Source organism: Artibeus jamaicensis, unplaced genomic scaffold, assembly GCF_021234435.1.
Source record: "Artibeus jamaicensis isolate MK-2021 breed Jamaican fruit bat unplaced genomic scaffold, CSHL_Jam_final contig_233, whole genome shotgun sequence".
NCBI lineage: Eukaryota > Metazoa > Chordata > Mammalia > Chiroptera > Phyllostomidae > Artibeus > Artibeus jamaicensis.
The window spans coordinates 26621349-26641362 of NW_026521486.1; the positions used below are offsets into that span (position 1 = coordinate 26621349).

The 20014-nt window shown below is 33.1% G+C and overlaps 1 protein-coding gene across 3 annotated transcripts in view; it reads left to right on the forward strand.

Annotated features, from left to right (window-relative positions):
• Positions 1-20014, forward strand: part of ATF7IP (activating transcription factor 7 interacting protein) — a 118202-nt gene that overhangs the window by 13611 nt on the left and 84577 nt on the right. The window contains exon 1 of one of the 3 annotated variants that reach the window (XM_037136566.2): positions 2350-2505. The exons of 1 other annotated variant lie outside the window; for it this stretch is intronic. In XM_037136566.2, coding sequence (XP_036992461.2) covers positions 2489-2505 — 17 coding nt within the window. In that variant the 5' untranslated portion in view covers positions 2350-2488. Of the gene's footprint in view, positions 1-2349; positions 2506-9683; positions 10045-20014 lie in introns of those variants that run through there. One more of the 3 variants, XM_037136565.2, reaches the window with a different exon arrangement.

Genomic DNA, 20014 nt, shown 5'->3' on the forward strand with positions numbered 1-20014 from the left:
TTATATTACATAATTGAACTATATTTTTATTAATATATAAAGGTAAATAATATACTTACATTTTATAATATTCCGTAGAGTTCAACTCATCTAAGCATGTATTAGCTTCTATGTAATAACGATAAAAACACTAAAAACCAAAAAAATGTTCTACAAAATATACTTTTTTCCATCTTTGGTTTTGAAGTCTAGAAGTTTTTAGGCCAAGACTAAAAAGTTAGTTAACGTATCAGTTGACTTCTTCCTAGAATATGAGTTGAGATCTCAAAAGTGAAGGTTCTTAGAAATGTAGAATTTTCTGAGATTTTTGTGATAGAAATGAAAATATTGGGGATGTTTCAATGCACCATCTATTGGGCAAATAAATACTGTGTTCCATACTAATAAAATGAATGGAAAATGATGTGATTTCTGCCCTTTAGAAACTCATATAAAGATATAGGTAATGAAATATGGTAAGTATAATGTTATTATATACAATATTTAAGATCCAAGACCCTTTATACCTGGTTTGGGAGATGGGCATAATGAGGAGAAGGGAGAGTAAGGAAAAAATTATCAGGTGATAATTTAGGTAGGATAATGATTAGAATATTGGAGGGTGTGTTACATAATTTAAATCTTTGTGGAACAGACTTCCAAAAGAATCTGCTTCCAGAATATCAGAAGCTGTTCATCAAGAAGGTCTAAGTGTTTTGGCTATTTCTTTCCCTATTAACCCTAGACACATTCCAGTGCTATAGTAATGTATATTCTGTTTGAATCTTTTCCAGTTTACCAACCTCTTGTTTTTTAATGAATAGATTTGAGCCATTTCAGGGAGTTATATTTTTGAAGAATTAATATGGCTTGGCACTGGCGGGGTATAGCGCACTTGGTTAGAGCACAGGGTTAGAGCATAGTCCCCATACACCTGGGTTGGGGATTAGATCCCCAGTCAGGGCACCTACAAGAATCAACCAACGAATGCATCAGGAAGTGGAACAAGTCAATGTTTCTCTCTCTCTCTGTTAAAAAAAGAAAAGAATTAATATGGCTTGAATCATATATTTTTTTTCTAATAAAGTACCTACAGCAGTTTTTATATATATTATTCGTTTTCCTCCTGGGAGATAAATAAGGACCTTTTAAAACCTGAGTTTTTATTTTTTTTTTAAACTTCTATTATGGAAAATGTCAAATGTAAAAAGAAGTAGAATGAAATAATGTACTTCATTTACCCACCACTCGGGTTGAACAATCACCAGTTTATGAGACCAGTCAGTCTCCTTTTAGCTATACCCCTAACACCTCTCCACCTTCTTACAAGTTTTAATAAATACCTATATCAAGTGGTGAATAGAGACAAGATAGCACAGGGCAGCTAAATTTAGGGAGGTAAACCAAGGAAGACAGAAGGAAATAGCCCTTGTGAGCTATCAAGCAAACAGATTCTTTCTCTGCTTTTGTCCTTCACTTTTTTTGATCGATTGGTATCACTCTCAAATTTATCTTGTAATATACCCACTTTCAGACTGAATTTTATACCCTTTTGTTCTCCCTAATTGTTTTTTTCCTCAAGGATGTCTACATTCTTTATTTTTATTTGCTTTTCACTTATATTAAAATGTTGGGAGGTCTGTGGCAGGGCATGAAATTTAATTTGCTCTGGGACCAAACACTTACCTGGAGGTATCTTTTTGATCATCTGGATTGCAGAAGAGAAGTTGTTTTTATCTGTATTGCAGATTAATCAAAATCAGCTTTGTTTTGATCATAGCTCTGGTGACTCTAGTCCTTCCCTAGAAGTTATTTAAAATGGTCAAGATTCAAATAGTTAATTGCCAGCTTTAACCATTCTGCTAGATTTGAACACTTTGTGGCATAGATTCTGGAAAAATCTTTATTTGGTCTTCTAAAAATGGAAATTGACTATCAAGACTGAAATAACATAATTTTCTAGAAATTATAAAAATTGGCATTCTTTTTGTGATAAAAGTACTATAAAAGAATTAAAGAGAGGGCCTTGAGCAGAGTTTGACTTTTTTTTTTTTTTTTCTGGACTGAAATGGAGGCTTTCTTTCAAGCGAATTCCCTGATGTTTGCTGTGTGTGATTTGGCTCCATCTCTGTAACTACTAATATATGGCATGGACTTCCAGCTGCCTTGGATCTGGATGTGCCTGAAGTCTGTATTGCAAGTCCGGATTCACAGGCATTGTGTTACAAAACTGGCTTGCCTTTTCTGTTTTCTGTGTCCTGAGTAGCTGCATTGTTTGTTGCAGTAAATGCATTAGCTGTTGTCCGTGTTCAGTTTCTTGGAGGCTGACAAAGTGGGAGGGCCTTTGTTTGATACATAACTGAGGTTTCACTCTGAGTTCTTGAGTGCATTGCAGCCATCTTAATTACACTTTAGTGCAACTGAGACAGTGCAGCTGTCTCAAAATGGCTGCTAACCTAGTCTTTGTAGCTGCTTAGCCAGTAACTATGCCAGTGTGGAGCACTGTCACATGTATCACAAGCAGAGGTAAGAACCAGTTTCTCTCTATTTTTGAAGACTTTAATTAAAAACCATTAGAATTTTGCTGTGTTTATACAGGAAGGTGAACTAGAGCTTGCTTGCTAGGAAGTTGAAATGTTTGCTCATAGAACCTTTAAGCCTCTATTTTGGAAACAGTGCATAGGATGGTGAGGTCAAAGGTTAAATTCCTGTAATTTCTCACCATTTTATGTTCTGTCATGCCAGAACATAAGATCACTCAGTAGTATTTTTCTGGCTTTCATTAAGTTAATATTCCTTTTGTGTTAGATGTTTTAGTTTGCTTGATATTTACTTACAGAAATGAAAAACAATATTAATCTGAATAGATTTTTAAAAGTCATAATTAATCCTTGTTTTGCATGAAGAATGTGATATTTCTTGCATGTGAGTATTGTGTATTGAAGGTGTTGTTTGGTAGCTTTCTAGGAAGAATATTGATTCTCTGAATATAAATCAGTTACAGAAAAAAACTATTTTAAACAGTTAAACTTTTTTATACTTTTTATACTTGGGGTTCTAATTCTTTCTCATTATGCTGCCTCCTCCAGGCCATCCAGTTCTTTCACATTTTTAATACTGTCAACTTTGTATCCTAATTACTTTTTGTCGACATTGGCATTGAAATGCAGAATTTGAATTGATAAATTTACATCTTCTAGGTCTGGATATCCATTTTCTTTACAGTTAATGTATCCTAATGCAGCAAAACTGAAGTAAATACTCAATTATTTTAAATAATTAACTGATTAATTGTTGATGTTCACTTTAGTATTAGTTTAAACCTATGGTATGGTTAAAAGTAATACAACTCTGGTTTTGTAAGTTTAGTTTCAAAATTTTCAAAAAAATACTATTCTGAAGTAGAAACATTTATTGAGATATTGTAAGTGTACAATGATCCAGAAAGGTAGGAGAATGAAATTCATATTCACGTAATGTTTCAGATAGCATAAAAGTTATATTATTAGCACTATGTTTAAATCATAGTACATTAAAACATTTTTTCTAAATGGTACAATACATTTGTCCAGTTTAGTCAATACAGTATTATGAATATATCCCTGACTAATGTGACATAGAACTGTAAGTTTTGAACCTTTTAAATTCAGCAGCTTTAAAAAAAAACAACTTTTGCACATTACATTCTTATGAAAGCTCCCACTATATAAAAAGAATACATGTTATTTTTGTGTACTTATTTTATAATGTAAATTTGTAACACTTATTATAAGTTTGTTAATAAAATGCGAACATAAAAGTTTGAAACTAGATAACATATGACAATTACGATCTTACATTAGTGTCAGGATCTAGGTTGCTGGCGCTAAGGGACTGGAATTCGGTTTTGAAAGTATTCTAGACCATATATTATTCATGATCTGTTTTGATTTCCATGAAGGTAGAGTATTATACCTATATTTACACAATTTAACAGTTTAAAATTGCTACCTTACCACAAAATTGTGTTTAAATCAATTCTTAGTTTTTCTTTTTGCTATATTGTCTTTTCTAACTAGTCAGTGTTTGGTAGCCTAGCATGTTTGGGATCGCTCGCTCAATGTCATCAACATTTTAGCAAGTTTATTTCACTTTCATTAACTAATTACTTTGTGAAGTTGTTGGGACTCTTTGATGTAATATGGTAGATTCTCATAATCTGAACATTACTTTATGTAAGTTTCCTAATAGAGAAAAAGAAGAAGAAATTCAATACGGGTGAGAGATTTGAACCATCATACCTTTCAGTAAGGTTGTGATCTGGAGTGAGTATGATGTAAAAAAAAGTGAACGTGCTGTGACCTTAATTACTCTTTATTTTCATAGTAAGAACATTCATTGTATTTTTAAAATTTCAACAGTCCAAGCCATATGTGTTTGGTTTTCTTTATTGCTAGAGGAAAACTGACTAGGTTGAAATTACTGATCAATTTATAATCATTAGAGTATGATCTCTGGGAAGTTTTAATGATCCACTGTTTTTGCCTTTTATTGTGGATTACAAAATTTACTTTTATCCTCCATAAGATGACTCCACTGATTATGACTTGTACATGGAGAAACACCGACACTGTCGTTACTCAGGATATTATTACTAATTCTTTCTGTGCCATTTGCATTTCTGTAACTATGATCATAAGACTAGACCCCACTGGTTTTATTACTTTTGGGACTGATGACAGATTCAAATTTTCTATGCTAGATTCCAGGTTATTTATTATGTTGACTAACTGAGGGCATCATAAATGTGGGAGCTGGATATTTGAGGTTTTATGTTATTATTTTCACTTCTTGTCCTCCCCATTTGTTTACTCTTTTTCATAAACTATTTCATTAACATAGTCCTGTAAGGAAAATGAGGTAGTGGAAAGAACGTTAACGAAGAGTTCAAACCTAAATGTAAATTCTATTTTTGCTACCTTTTTTAATACTGACTAACATATTCCACTTTCTGACTCTTGCTTCCTCATGGTAAAGTGGGGAGAAATTTCTATCTTTTTGGCAGGGATGTGCTGAGGATCAGTTTATATAATACTTCTGGATAGTATCATGAAATACTTCACAAATATTTGGCTTTAATTTTCCAGTAGTACTTGAATGATTCACAATTGATTTGCTTCTCAGATGTCATATACTTTATCAGATGTGATTGGATCAGAGGTTTCTTATATAACATGCTCAGAAGTCAGAAGTGCTAATAGCTAATGTAAGTGTATTGACTTAGTAACATGATATATTCACTACTGGACCCCACTCTTTTAATTTTTCAAAAATTTTGACTTTTTCTTAGAGAGGAAGGGGGAGCGAGGGGGAATGACTTGTTTCACTTATTCTGCATTCATGAGTTACTTTTTATATATGCTCTGACTGGGGATCTAACCCAGCTCTGGCCCAGCTAGGTGATGCTCTAACCAACTGAGCTACCCCGCCAGGGCCCTCCTCTTTTAAATAATGTAGCCAATATGCAATATTTGCATTACACAGAGGAGTAGGAATGTTTTCACTTCTAGTCAGGCTGAGTTCACCAAATATACAGTGACAGAAATATTTCTGTAAAAGACTTGAATTCATGGCCTAGAGTTTTCTATGTTTCATTACACAGGAGATCCTAACATTGTAGTTCTTTCAGTGGCCACAAATTGGCAGCCAACAAACAGACTTACTTTATCCTTTAGTCACTGCCTTGTTTCTCTAGTTGTTAACAATTAAAGCTGTCAGGTTTTACACAAAAATGTGAGTGTTTCCTCTCTTGAAAGATGATGATTAGGCAGTGCTAAGAGTGTGTTTTTGCTTGAGAGAAATAATTTACAGTTGAGGAGCTACTGTCTGTCCCCTTCAGATAGGGCCTAGTCCTCACATCTATTCCTCTTCTTTAATTCACATTACCTGCTGGGCCCTGTATGCTGTTTATTTGTAAATCCCTATCCTACTAATTTGACAGGTTGTTGGCAGCCTTTAACATCTGAAATACAGCTTCTAACCCAGAAGAAAGTAAACATAAGTAAAATTTAGCCTACTTCACTTGGTAGGAAAGGTAGCATAAATATAAAGTCAGTTTACTCTTTAGATTATATGGCACATTTGCTAATCTTTTAGCCTTGTCCTGGTTTTTGTAGTGGAGTACTGTGTTGCCTGAAGGACATACAGTGACATCAGCAGGAAGAGATTAAAGAAATACTAATTAGAAACATATAAGTACTTTGAAGGTCTTTTAATATAATGTTATCTTTTTAAAAAATAATTAGTGTGTTAAAACATCACTGTTTATCAACTTGGTGTTCTTGATGATGAGAGTAAATAAGAAAAAGTTAAATTATATTCATGATATTCAGTTTACCAAATAGATAAATAGATATTTATAAAAGATTTTTGCCTAAAATGGTTTTTGAACCTACAGGAGTTTAGCACTTAAAATGAGTATGTTCCCAATCAAAAGTTTTCTTAACTGCACTAGATTATTTCAGAGGCTATTATAAACTTACTTTTGTTAAAATTTTGCTTCTATTTACATAGCATTCACTGTCTGAACTATGGGAAGACTACCTTAATGATCCATGAAACATGGTAGTTTGTAATCATGATCTGATGTGAATCTGAATTCCACATTTTCTAGAGTAAAAGCCCACTTCTGGACATTTGTGTAATGCCATGACAGTGGTAGCTCAAGGAAAGTGCTGAAAGAATGTTATTTTTGGGGGGAATGGTATTCAAATTAGAGAGACAACTTTAGCGAAATTGAAAAAGCAGGTAACTTGTATAGGTCACAACATTACTCTGCTTTCCTACTCCTCACACCGTCCAAAAGAGAAAGTGATTTGAAAGAAAGCTTAAAGTCTCTTCAAATAAGAGATTTAAAAAAATCGTTCAGGTTAGAACTTTCACAGAGTGTTCTCTATTAGTAATTTGTAATAGTCTGTTATTAGTCATTAATGAGTGAATATGGAAATAATGAAAACAGTGCTCATTGACTCAGTGAATGTTTGTTTAATGAAAGAGGGAGTTTAACACTAGAGAGAAGTCTGAGGAGTTGCTTCTGCATTTGCCTAAGGACTTCTGCCTTCCCTGGGGAAGTGAAGTAAACAAGACCCAACTGCCCAGCAGAGCCATCTGACCTAGCGCTTTCCTTTGCAGACACATAAGTATCACATCATGCAAGTGGAAAGTATTAGTGTAGAAGTCAGTAAACCATTATTTTTAGTTCTGGATAAATTATTTAAGCTTTTAGTGCTATTCCTTGACCATTAAATGAGAGAGGTGTTTGGACTAGATAAGGAGTCAGCAAAGAACACGAACTTTGTTGTCAGAGTGCAGGTGAATTCATGTTCATCCACCCACTAGTTAAAAGTTTATGTGAGAAATGTATATATAGTGCTCAAAGTATACTGCCTATTTATATTAAGTATTCAATAAGTCTGATTATTTTTTATAGGATGAGTCTAGTTACTTATTTTCAGAACCTCAGTTTTTGTATCTTTAAGTAGGAATAAAGTCTACAGAGTTGCTGTTGGGATTTAAATGAACAGAACAAATATAAAGCACAAATTAAGTTATGGGTAAATGTTGGTTGCTTTTTCCTCTCAAGGTTGTTGCCAGCGCATTTTTTTCCTTTTTCTGTCTCTCCCCTCCCCCCCAAATCATTAAGGAATTGGGAGAGATATGCTCTACTGGGTATTTTAGACAAAGATCTTTAGGGAGAAGAGGTTGTTAGGGGCCTGGCTGATTTACAGTGAAATGCCAGAGAGCATGGTGTTTAAATCTCAAAGTAAAGAACTCAAAGAGCCGGAAGGGGACAAAACAAAAAGTCTTATTTGTGCTAAGGTAGCACAATAGAGTAAACAAAAGTGGACTGTGAATTGATCAATCGATTCAACAAATTTAACAAATATTTATTATGCACCTGTTATTTGTCAGGCACTATTTTCATGGTTGGAATACAAGATCTCTGCCCTCAATGAGTTTACATTGGGCCAGAGAACCTGTGAAGACAATAGACATAAGAAGGTATTAAAATTCTGAGGGATTGAGAATGCTAGGAGTAGACGGTGGAATAGGCAGCCATTAGCCAGATGAACACTAGCATATTTGTCCTTGTTCTTTTCCTAACAAGATAAAATAGTTATTTGAGGAAATATATTACTGCTTATCAAAGATAACCCAAGTAACACTTAGGATTATCCATTTATGAGAAGTCTGCCAGTTCCTATTGATATATAACTTTACCATTCTCCTAATTTAGGGCCTGTTTCATTCTTTTCTTAATTGTATAATAAGGATAATTTAAAGACTATGCTTGAAAATATAATTTAAAAAGGTACATATTTTGGGTAACCCCTAGTTAGCATATTAAATACTTTTTATTATCATTTTAGATGTGGTTCTAAACTAATGACTGGATTATTATTTGGAAATGAAATTTAATATGTTTATACTCAATAAAATAAGTGGAAAAATAGAAGTGGAGTTATAGAATTATTTACGAGTAGACCATAAAGTAATCTTTAAAAAAATTTAAAGGACTTTATAGGTAATGACTCAACTCTTGCCCAGTCACATCTGGCCGATTAAAAACAATACGCGTGGTGGTGAGAGAGGGGCTATGGATGGAAGTAGAGGAGGGGATAGGGGATATAAATGGTGATGGACTGAGACTTGACTTGGGGTGGGAGACACACAATGCAATGTATACTTTATGTGTTACAGAATTGTGCCCCCAAAACCTATTTTATTAACCAGAGTCACCCCAATAAATTCTATAAAAAGGAAAAAAACAATATACAAAATTCAACATGCGTGAGTTTGATGTTGAGTACATGCTTTAGTAATATTAACTAGTGGTAAATATGAATTATTTAACCTTTGTAATAGTGATACCTGAAGATATAATGTCTTTTTATTTGGTGAAATACAAAGTACTTTGGTTCTAAAAGCAAATTCATTTAATGGTCATTAACTGATTGGTTAGAATTTGAAAGTTAGCTGCAGAGTAAAGTGAGGGTAGCTTTTAGCTAATGTAAATTATAATTTATATTTTTAATGATTGTTTAAAATAGCAATAATTGCATTTATATAATCATATTGGTCCATCTCCCGCATAAAGTAAGGGTTTTGAATATTTCTTGGGGGGGGGTAACATTTTTGGTGTGCTGGGTGTAGAATTTCAAATTACATAAGAATTATAAATTGATATTCTTTCATTACCTGGATTTGAATCATATTAGTAAAAAGATAACTAGGTACATTCTAGAGCCAGTCAGTGCCTGTGGGGAACGGATGGGGGAGGGTTTACTCAGCAGTATTCTCCTTTAGTTTGGTCATGAAATGAGGTCTGCTTTATGTAAATCAGTCTTACTGGCGCCAGCTAGCTGTAACTGCAGTCTGCCTGTGCTAGGGCAGCCAGTAATATGTGTCATGGACTTTCTGTTTGGAGTGTATGAGAATTCAGCCTTTTGGACTGAAAGAACGGAGTGGATACATTAGAATAGGAATACTGAGACCTCTACAGTTGACACATGAATATGTGGAACAGTGAGAGACTATACTAAGCCTTTTTAAGCTTTAGTTCTGCTTTTATAGATTTATGCCTATTGATACTATTGGGTAATGTGTGGGAGGTACTTCACTGCACACAGTTGCTGCAGACCTAATAGTTGGCAGAATAGAAAGCAGTACAAAAGAATTCTGATTCTAGACATCTTCACTTGCAACAGTCCTTTGGAAAAATGTACTTTGTGTGTTCTGTGAGCTTCATTGACATATTGTCTGACGTTTTTTTGGCATTTATGGTTAATGGGATATTTGCTGCACAAACTACACAACAGATGTGAACCACTGTTTGAAAGGAATTTTAATATGTAGCCAATCTACATTACTGTATTCCTGTTTTTCTTATGAATGTGAACCAAACAAGGAATTTAGGTTCCAGAAGGCTGATCTAGAAGTCTGCATTATTTTAATGTACACAAATGAACTAAGTAGCAGTGGTTTACAGAAGAGGAAATTCTTTTCACAATATCAAGCTGCCCACAGGTAAGAGATTCAGGTCCTTTTTCTGTAATCTTCTCCCCTCTCTCCCTCTCTCAGGCCTTATATATCTCTCACCATTGGGAAGTTTTTCTGTTCTAGTTTTGGTAATACTAGGATTGGTAGACTGTTTAATGTTAATTTTTAGGAGATTTTCAATGCCATATTTGAATTTGGTCTTTAAAAAATTATTTTCATCTTCTAATTTTCTTCAGATTTGAAGTGAACTAACAGTGAACTTCATGTGAATATTACTCATGCATATAGTATTTTACATTACATAGAAATCAGTTTTAGATCTCTTTTCATTATAGTCCTGTTACTGTGTTCTCAGTTGTAGTGACACCAACTGGTATATACAGAGAGGTGACATTTTGTGACCTCAAACTATAAAGTTTTAATGTAAATGTACCACTTTGAATTTGTCATCAAAATCAGAGTGCTTATGTCTTCACAAGGGGCTCATTGACATTCATTAGATGGTCCAGTTTTCCAGTACCACCCTTATTTCCATGTCCACATATTTGAATTTATCACCATTTTAACTGAATTTAAGAGTCTAAAACTAAAGTGAACATGTTAGTTAAAAATTCAATTGAATCTAATATTTTAATCCTTAAATAATGTGAAGGTTGCACAGGCACTTGTTATATTATTCTTCTGTATGTGTGCATGAAAAATAGCATACAAAAAATCTCATTAAAGTAAAAATGAAGAACTATATAAAGAATATATAATCATTACTATAAAGGTATGACTATTTATATTTGTAAAGAAATGCAAATATGTTGTGTATCAATGCCAGCATGGCCAATGATACAACATGTTACTGATTGATACAATGTTGGAGCACTGAGTGTGGGAAGGCGAGTAGGGTGAAGTGAAGAGTGGTAATGAGGCTAGCTTAGGGAAGTGGAGGAGCAAAGGAATTATACTAGTCAGTTCTCCACTCTTTGTTCCCCTCTCTATCGAAGTTGAGCAGCGGGCTCTTTCTGCAACCTAAAAGTGTTAGTTTTAGGTGGGACTTCCAGTTCTTTTGATTCTGAAAGGCAATTGGTCATTTATTATTACATGGTTGGGTAATTAAAAACTAGGGGCAAGCTGTGAAGAAGCCACACTTGTGCTTCAGGAGCACAAACTATATTCTGTTGCCTTTTGTCAGTGTTGCTTAGATTTTTAAAAACTAATATTTTAATATATGTCCCTTTAAACTGTAAAAGTTTATGTTTGTATGTTTTTCTTCTCAGTGAACAATTTCATTAGGATTGGAGTAATGGCAATAGAAAGATAACAGTTTTGATTCGTGTGCTTGAGGTTGGATGGGGAGAAGGTCATACTTGGTGTGGAGAACGCAAATATAAAAACAGTTGGGAAATGTTTTCAGACTTCTCTTGAGTCATTATTTGGGAGAATGTTGGGTTGGGAAGATAGTTGAGATGGAATGTTTGGTTTTTATATATAGGTAAAAAGGCAAGGTGTTGTTAGACCAAAACAGAAATTTATTGATTGCTATTGGAATTGAGAGTCATAGAAAAGAAAGGTGAGGGAAAATAAGACAATGGAGTGTTATGTGTATAGACAAATACACCTAAAAGAAGGCATGTAAGACAGTGATGAAAGTTGTGAGCATAAAGATGTGTAATCTTTGAGACTTTTGACGTTGAGTATGAAGGATCCAAAAATCTGGGGGATACAATCTGAGTTTTTAGTTTTTGTGTTCCTCTTAGGCAAAAAAAATTTATTTAGTAAGCATTGTAGAATCACAAAGACTTCTTGTGAAATGGACCATACATGGTCAAGTAGTTCTAACATCACCCTTTACACTAGAATCTACCATTTTTGGTATTCCTGACAGGTAATTATCTAGTTTGTGCTTCAATGTTCCTAATGACGGAAGGGAGCATCTCCAATTTCATAAGGCAGTTACTTCTTTTTGTTGGACATCTGAACAAATTTAACATTTGTTGTTTTTTGAGACAAAGTTGGCTTTTCATTGTTTTTGTTTCTGTCCCTCTCCCATCTATGTCTCCTTCTTTCTCTCCGTGTCTGTGTGTCTTTATATGACACAGATATGGAGAGAAAGAAACAGATATGAAATATTAGATCTGAACTATTTAAAGAAAACCATAAAAATCTTGTGTTTTCTAGGCTATAACTATCCTGCATTTTCCTAACTCTTGCTCATGTAACTCATTGTCCACTTCATTCCTTAGCCTAGCCATCCTCTTGTTTGAGCTACTTTAGCCCTGGATGATGTGGCTCAGTTGGAGCATCATTCCTTAGACCTAAGGTCATGGGTTCAATTCCCCGTCCGGGCACGTACCCAGGTTGTGGGTTCAATCCCTGGTCAGGTACATAGGAGAAGGCAACTAATAGATGTTTCTGTCTAAAAACAATGAAAAGATGTCCTCAAGTGAGGATAAAATAAATAAGTAAATAAAAGTCCCTGTTTATCTATTATGCTCAGAACTAAATGTAATACTAGAACATAGCCCCCTTCTTTTTGACCATATATATACTTTTGTTCTGCAGTTTAAGTTTGCACTGACATTTGTGGCAGCTGCCTGGCACTGGTGAATTTCATTGTTTTAAAATTCCCCAGTCTTTTTTCACATACTTATATACTTGAATATTTGAACCAAGTATATTAACATTTATGGTTATATTGCCTTCATAATTTCTTATAATTGTTTATTGTACTTTCTTTAGATTCACCTTGCTATATTTACCCCCTTTTAATAGTCTTTTTGAAAACTGGCTTTTGGTTTCAATGATTGCTTGCTGTTTTGAGTTTTCCCTCATAATTTTCTGTTTCTGTTGTAATTCCTTGCTTTGGGTGTATACCTTTTCTCCTTTACTTGTTTGTGACTTTTTAAAATTAATATATGTATTTAAGGCTACCAGTGTTTTTTTGAGTATCATTTTAGTTTAATCCCTGAAGTTGTACTTCATTAATACTTTATTTCACCACTTATTTTGTCTTTATTCCAAAAGATTTAAAAACAATTTATAATGAGATACTTATCCTCTCATTTTATTTTTTTATTGTTATTCTATTACAGTTGTCCTAATTTTTCCCCCTTTGCCCAGCCCAACTACCTCTCCCACGGTCAGTCCCCACAGTTTCATTTTATTGTTTATCTAAACTTACTATTTATGGGCAGATAATGTGGCCTTGTGTGATTTTTTTTGTCTTTGAATGTATTAACTCCTTGTAAACACGTGCATGATTGGTATTAATAAATATTAGATGTGTTCATAAAATGCATAATCCTCGTTGGATATACAATTCTATTTATTTTTCTAGCATGCTATTTGAGAAATGCATTCTTTATATTACCTTTGTTTTCTTCATCTTTAAGTTTTAGAAGGAGGTATGTTTAACTCTAATTGTGGATTTGCTAGTTTTCTTCCTGACAATTTTAAACCTGTTTTGGCTTTATTTAATTTGAAGTGACATTATTTAGGTACATCAAAGAGATACATGCTTCTAGTGGATTGTACCATTTATTAATAGGAAATACTTTTTTATTTTCACCCCATGTTCTGCAACTCCTAAATCTCTTAATTTCCACTTTTGTCATTATCTGGGATTTTAATTTCAGAATATTTATTTTAAAGATGATGGATCCTTAATTATTTTAGCCTGCCCAGGAGTTTTGCTTGATTTTTGGAGCATTGCAGTTTCCCTTATGTGAATTCCTTTTTAGGGTCTTTGCTGTCTTTTATCTGAGGTATCTATAAAATTATATTGGCAACAGTCTGTTTCCTGAGTCTTTGCTCAGAATGATATCTTTATTTTTCTATACTTATTTTTTTAAAATTTTATTTATTTATTTTTAGAGAGAGGCGAAGGGAGGGAGAAAAAGGGAGAGAAACATTATTGTGTGGTTGCCCTACTGGGGACCTGGCCTGCAACCTAGGCATGTGCCCTGACTGGGAATCGAACTGGTGACCCTTTGGTTTGCAGACTGTGCTCAATCCACTGAGCTACTTCCTATTCTTATTGATTGCTAGTTTTTCTGACAATAGAATTCCAGGCAAAAAAAAACCTTTTCCTCTAAATTTTGGGGATACTTTATTTTAGCATTTAGTATTGCCAAAGACAAGTCTGATGTCAGTTTAATTCTTATTTCTTTTTTTACTTGAAGTTACTGGCATGTCTTCATATTTTCTGAAGTCTTAACACATTATGCGTGGGTGTTAAAAATAGTTTTGCTTGTTTTAATTTACCCTGTTTTGGTAATCAAGCACTCTCTACGAAAAGATAGTATATAATGAGAGGTGAATTTTTAAATTATTTTCTCCTTTATTTTTTGAGTTCTTTTTTTTAAAGCTTCTCTAAAGTGAAAGTTGTTGCTTCTGTCTATATACTCATGTCTGTTAGCTTTTCTGGTTTTTTTTTTTCCTTTGTGTACTGCTTTGAGAGAACATCTGTTCTTGATTAACTTTGGGTCACTTCGTTTGTGTTCAGGCAGCTCATACTTTGAATATCTAAGACTTCAGGTTGATTTCTTTTTATATCTGCTTGTTCTTATGGGTGAAATAAGAGTCATACTCTTTGAGGATATTTAATATACTATTTTAAAATGTCTTATCCATGCTGCTACCAGCTAGCTATTTTTTTAATTTGTGAGATTTGGCACCTAATCTTTTTTAAAAAATTATTCTTGATTGTACTCATTTTTGCATTTGAGATTTCCTGTTTTTCATTGGATGGATGCTAACTCAAGTAATTGTGGGCAAATAGTACTTGCTGCTCATGGGATGTACTGGGAATTTGTCTTTTGGATAGTAACCCCCCTTCCCTGTCTCTTCTGGAGCTTTGTGTCTGTGTGGATCACTACCCTATCCATATTCATAAATGTCACTGCTTAGCATTGGCATGGAAGAGATTGGGGAAAGTTGAATGAGTTTAACTGTTATACAAAAATTACTACATGAATGTGTTTTCCTTGTGAAATTGAAACTGGCATATCAAGTCTGAGTGAAAGTCTGTATTTGTTCTCTTTTATTCACCCCAATGAACTGGTATAACTAGTTTGGAATTTATCCTTCCAGACCATCAAATATTACTTAAATACATTTATAAATGTTTAGAAATAGAAATTATTTTATGTCTTAAAACATGGCGTAAAGCAGGAAACATTTATTGACTGCTGATAAATGTATTTAAGCACTTAATATTTATTTTTCTCATTTAATCCCCATAACATTCTTAAGAGAGCAAGTGTTCTTCCAGTCTCAGTTTCGTAGATGAGGACCCTGAAGACAAGGAGAAAATAAATAACATGGACAAGTAACTTAACTAGGTAATGATAGTACCAATATTCATAAAAGTGTATCTAGTTTCAGGGTTTAGCACATTTAGTACTATGAGTTCTATAGCTGCTTTTTGTACAGTTAAATTCATGCCCATAAAAAGATATACCATATCCTTCTTTGTAGTATCCTTTACTCTTTAGTGTGTGTGCTCTCATGTTTTTAAAAGACTATTAGTGAAGATGTTAAATTTGTTTTGTTTGTTTGGTTTTTTTTTTTTTTTTTTTTTGGCTGTTACAATCCTGCAGTAGTCAATCCTGATACATTACCTATTTAAGTGTTAGTGTATCTAAAGATAAATATATCCAAGTGTCTTTGGTGGGTCAAAGTGATACACAGTTTCTATCTTATTTACCCTTAAAAATGGTTATGACAGTGAAGTCTCCTACCAAAAGTGTATGAGACTGCTCATTCATGTATATTGTTGCTAACTATAAATAGTTGCCGATCTGATGTATAAAAATACTTTTTTTTGTTCTCTTTCTCTGATTATTAGTGAGGTAGAATTGTATTTGTTGTTTCATGAATTGCATTTTATGATACTTATTTTTCTTCTGAATTGTCTTTCTTATTCACTAATTAATGTTCTTTTTTCTTTTGTATACTAATCCCATATCACTAGGCTTTTTATTTTTCAACTGTGTCTTAAATTTGTAGGTATTTGTACTACTTCCTGTGTCTTTGAAATGGATTTTTTTAATTTTAATTTTTTATCTTTATTTATTTTATTTTTTATTTTTTGGAGGGGAAGGGAGGAAGAAAGAGAAGGAGAAAAACATAGATGTGAAAGAGAAACATTGATTGGTTGCCTTCCATATGCACCCTCAGAGACCGTACCCTGACTGGGACCAAACCTGCAACCCAGGCATGTGACCTTTGGGTTTGCAGGGCAGTGCCCAACCAACTGAGCCACATGGGTCAGGGCTGAAATTGATATTTTTTCTATATTGAGTCTTATGTCCAATATAGCTTTGATATTTCACATATTTTCATACCTTGAATTTTTGCATACATGTAATGTTTCTAGATACCCTTGCTTGCTCTTCTTACTTAAATGTTTTCTTCATTATATCTTCTGACTGTTTGAGCTCTTACTGCTTTGGTTAGGATATCTAGAAAGATATTTATAAATATAGTATCACACTTTTTGTTTTTACCCTTAATGGAAATGTTTATAGTGTTTACCACTCAATATGAAGTTGAAGTAGCCATTAGCAGTTTAAGGAGTAATCTTTATGTTTTTAATTTTTATTTTTTATCAAAATCAGTGTTGAACCATATTTAATGCCTCTTCAATTTCTGTTGAAAAATGACAGTAAATTTTTGTAACTATTTTGGGTTGTTAATTTCTAAATATATTTAACTTTTTACCTAGGGGTATAAAATACTGAAAAACCTACAGTTGGGGGTAGAAAGTTTTTCTTTTACTACTTAGCTAGGCATATGGGAATAAAGGGATTTGAAGAAAGTGTACAGTGTTTTTTTGCATCCTGGCCTAAAACAAGACCCAATAGAGAAAGTCTTGTCATTTCCCACAGACTGCTTTCCTAGACTCTCCAAGGACTATTCTTTACACAAGGTGTTTATTGAGTCAATTGTTATGTTGGTAACAGTGATGGGGCTAATTGTAACATTGTCTATTTTGCAGAAGAAATAGCTTCAGAGACTTAATTTCAACATAAAAAAAGGTGATAAATTTAGAGAATTATAATAAATATTTGTAAACACAAAATAAGTTTCTTCATTTGAATTTTTGAACCCATGCAAAAGAGCTTGGTGACCTTTTGTATTTATTCTTTTATTTCTTTGGTATTTTACCCCCACCGCTCACACCCATTTCTTCTTTTTTAAATTCCAGAGGCGCTAGGCTCAGTTAAATATTTTCACATGGCAGAAAGCCAGATTTTCAATAGCCCTGAACTCAGCATGTTGCTGTTGCTTAGCAACTACTTGTGAAGTCTTGTGAATATAACTGAATTATAAATAGAGTTATGAGCAGAAGTACAATTGAAGTTGAGATTGGAAAGAAAGGCATATACTCTTTTTCCCCTCTTCCTTTTGAATTTGAGTGCTTCTTCATGCACAGTTTTCATAACTGGTTAACAAAAATTGGGAATAAGTACTAAAAACCTATAAGGAAGGCATTAAGTGTTCTGTAGAGGTCTTGTTTGTAATTACACATTTGAAAGCATGTTTTTTAAACTATTGGGATTAAGTAGTCTATATTGGAGAGATGGCAATTAAGAGAAAATAGAGAAATTCTAATTTTCATGGCCATTCATGTAGAAAGATGTTCATACCTTGTATTACTGCTTCTGTTTTTCTTCCACATTTATGTTAAAGTCTACATGCAGTAACACTTTGTCTATTTTTTGTACTTTTGATCACATTGTGTTTTAGAGTGTCTTAAAATTTTTCTTGTAATTGTGACCTACATGGCATTCAATAAATATTGAATATATGAACACACCAGCCTGTCTTACCATTCCTCAGTAGAACAGTGTATTTTTAAGTGAAATTTATTAAAATTTTATGTTAGAATCAAAACTTAATGATCCTTTCAGGTCTTCTAATAAAATTTTCATTTATTTTAGGTGGAAACTAGACCTCAGGATGTTAAATTATTTGCCTAAACCAAACCCTCTAAGCTGTGTTTTTTCTGCAGTAGTTTCTTTTACTGAAGTATATGTAGCAGCTCTTTTTTTTGGGGGGGTACTCATATTTCATCAGTTTACATAACATTTAATTGTATTCTATAACTTATAATAAAAATGTATAACATTTAGTATCAAGCACAACAAATATGTATAGTTTTAGATGAGAGCAGAGGAACCTGACATCTCAATGTATTTGTGGTTATCAGTCAGCACGTTTACAGAAAGGGTAGAGAACATTGGCTCATTTGGTTTGATGGTTAGGACAAGCAGTTAAGAGAGTTTCCAAAGTGTAGTGTATTTTTTGGTCAGCTCTCTGCAGATTTTTTAGGTTCTAAAAGGTGAAATAAAGTGATAATTCTTGGTTTTGGATAATGAAACTCTGTATTTTCTTAAAGTAGAAAATAAAATTTTGTCAATAGCTTCTGACAACCTAGTCTGTAAAATTAAAATCTTTTTAGGAACATTTGAAAGAAACATGTAGATTATATTCTTATACATTTTTTGCCAGGAGAATTTTACAGTGTGAATGTAATTTTTTTTTTTTGCTCCCTGGGGAAGTAGTGATCCATGAGTTCCAAGTGAAGAAAGATATAGATTGATAAATAGGATTAGCTCAAAGAGTGTGGCAAATATAATGTTAACTAGACCTGCAAGGAGCAGTAATGTACCAGTATTGCTTTGCTACAGAAGACAAAAATAATAGGAAAATAATAGGTACAAAGAGGAATTTGAGCTTCCTCCAGGTTATGAAAAAGATTAGGGTTCTTCCTTTAGTGATATTTGTTATTAAAATTAGACTTCTATACCATAGGCTAGGGCCATGGAACATCTGGTTCTCAGGCGACATAACTCCTGTGGGTTCCTTTTGGAGAGGGCTAAAAGAAGGGTGAAAGAATAGAGAGATGGAGGGTGAAGTTTCTGGAACTGTTGAAACTTCTGCACGGCATTTTATATGCTATAGTAATTGTTAATACTAATGCACCATTGATTTCAATGGACAGTTTCAAGAACTGTCCACTTGAAATTTAGATTGATATGTGGTTAAGATTTGTGACTACATTAAATAATGTTTTGCAGACTGTGCTTTTTTTGTTTTCTTGAAATAAAACTGGACAGTATAACTAAAAATTAAAATTATAACTGGTTTAAGTAATACCAAAGAAAACATGAAATGCTGAGATTTATATTTAGAGTGATATTTGACTTGTATATCTAGAGGTATAAAATAGTCCCCCCCCCAAAAAAAAAGTAGTTTTTCTCTCCTATAGTGTCTTGTTATAAAAATTGACCCATTTGTTATATTCTTCTCCACTGATTGTAACTTGGGTTAATAATTCATATTACTTTCCTATGTGGTAAAAGTCGTAGTTTATTTGTCCAGATAAGTAAGCAGGATCTACATACACAAGATTTAAGTTACCTTAAAGATTGAATATGATTGTAGTTAGATTCTGGATATCCTAGTCACATACAAATGTAACATTAAGACAATAAGCTAAGTTACTTTTCATCCAGAATAACAGTATATTTAAAAAGGTTGTTTAAACGTAATTTTAAAATCTAGCTATCCTTAAGTGTTGATTAAAAGGATTGATACTCAGTGGATTGCTTATTTGCTTTTTCTCCATCCTTCACTGGAGCTCTTTTTTGTTACTTAGAACTGTCGGCATTCTTACATATTTTAAGATACTGCTTCTGGCTTTATTCATGATTACAATAAATCTTTTTTGTATAATTTTAATAAGTTTTTAAACTTTCCTAGTATTGAATATATGAATTCATTTTGGATAACAGTGACCAAAGAAAACATTTAAAAATTAATTTACCATTTCATTAAAACACATCAAATGGGAGTCAAAATACATAGATCATAGGCTCTAATAAGTAACTTCGTTTTAATGTGACCGTCTAACCAGCCTTTTATTTCAGCAGCTGTAATTTATATTTTTGAAATTAAAAAGTTGTTTTTTCTTTCCTTCCCTCCCACCCTCCTGTTT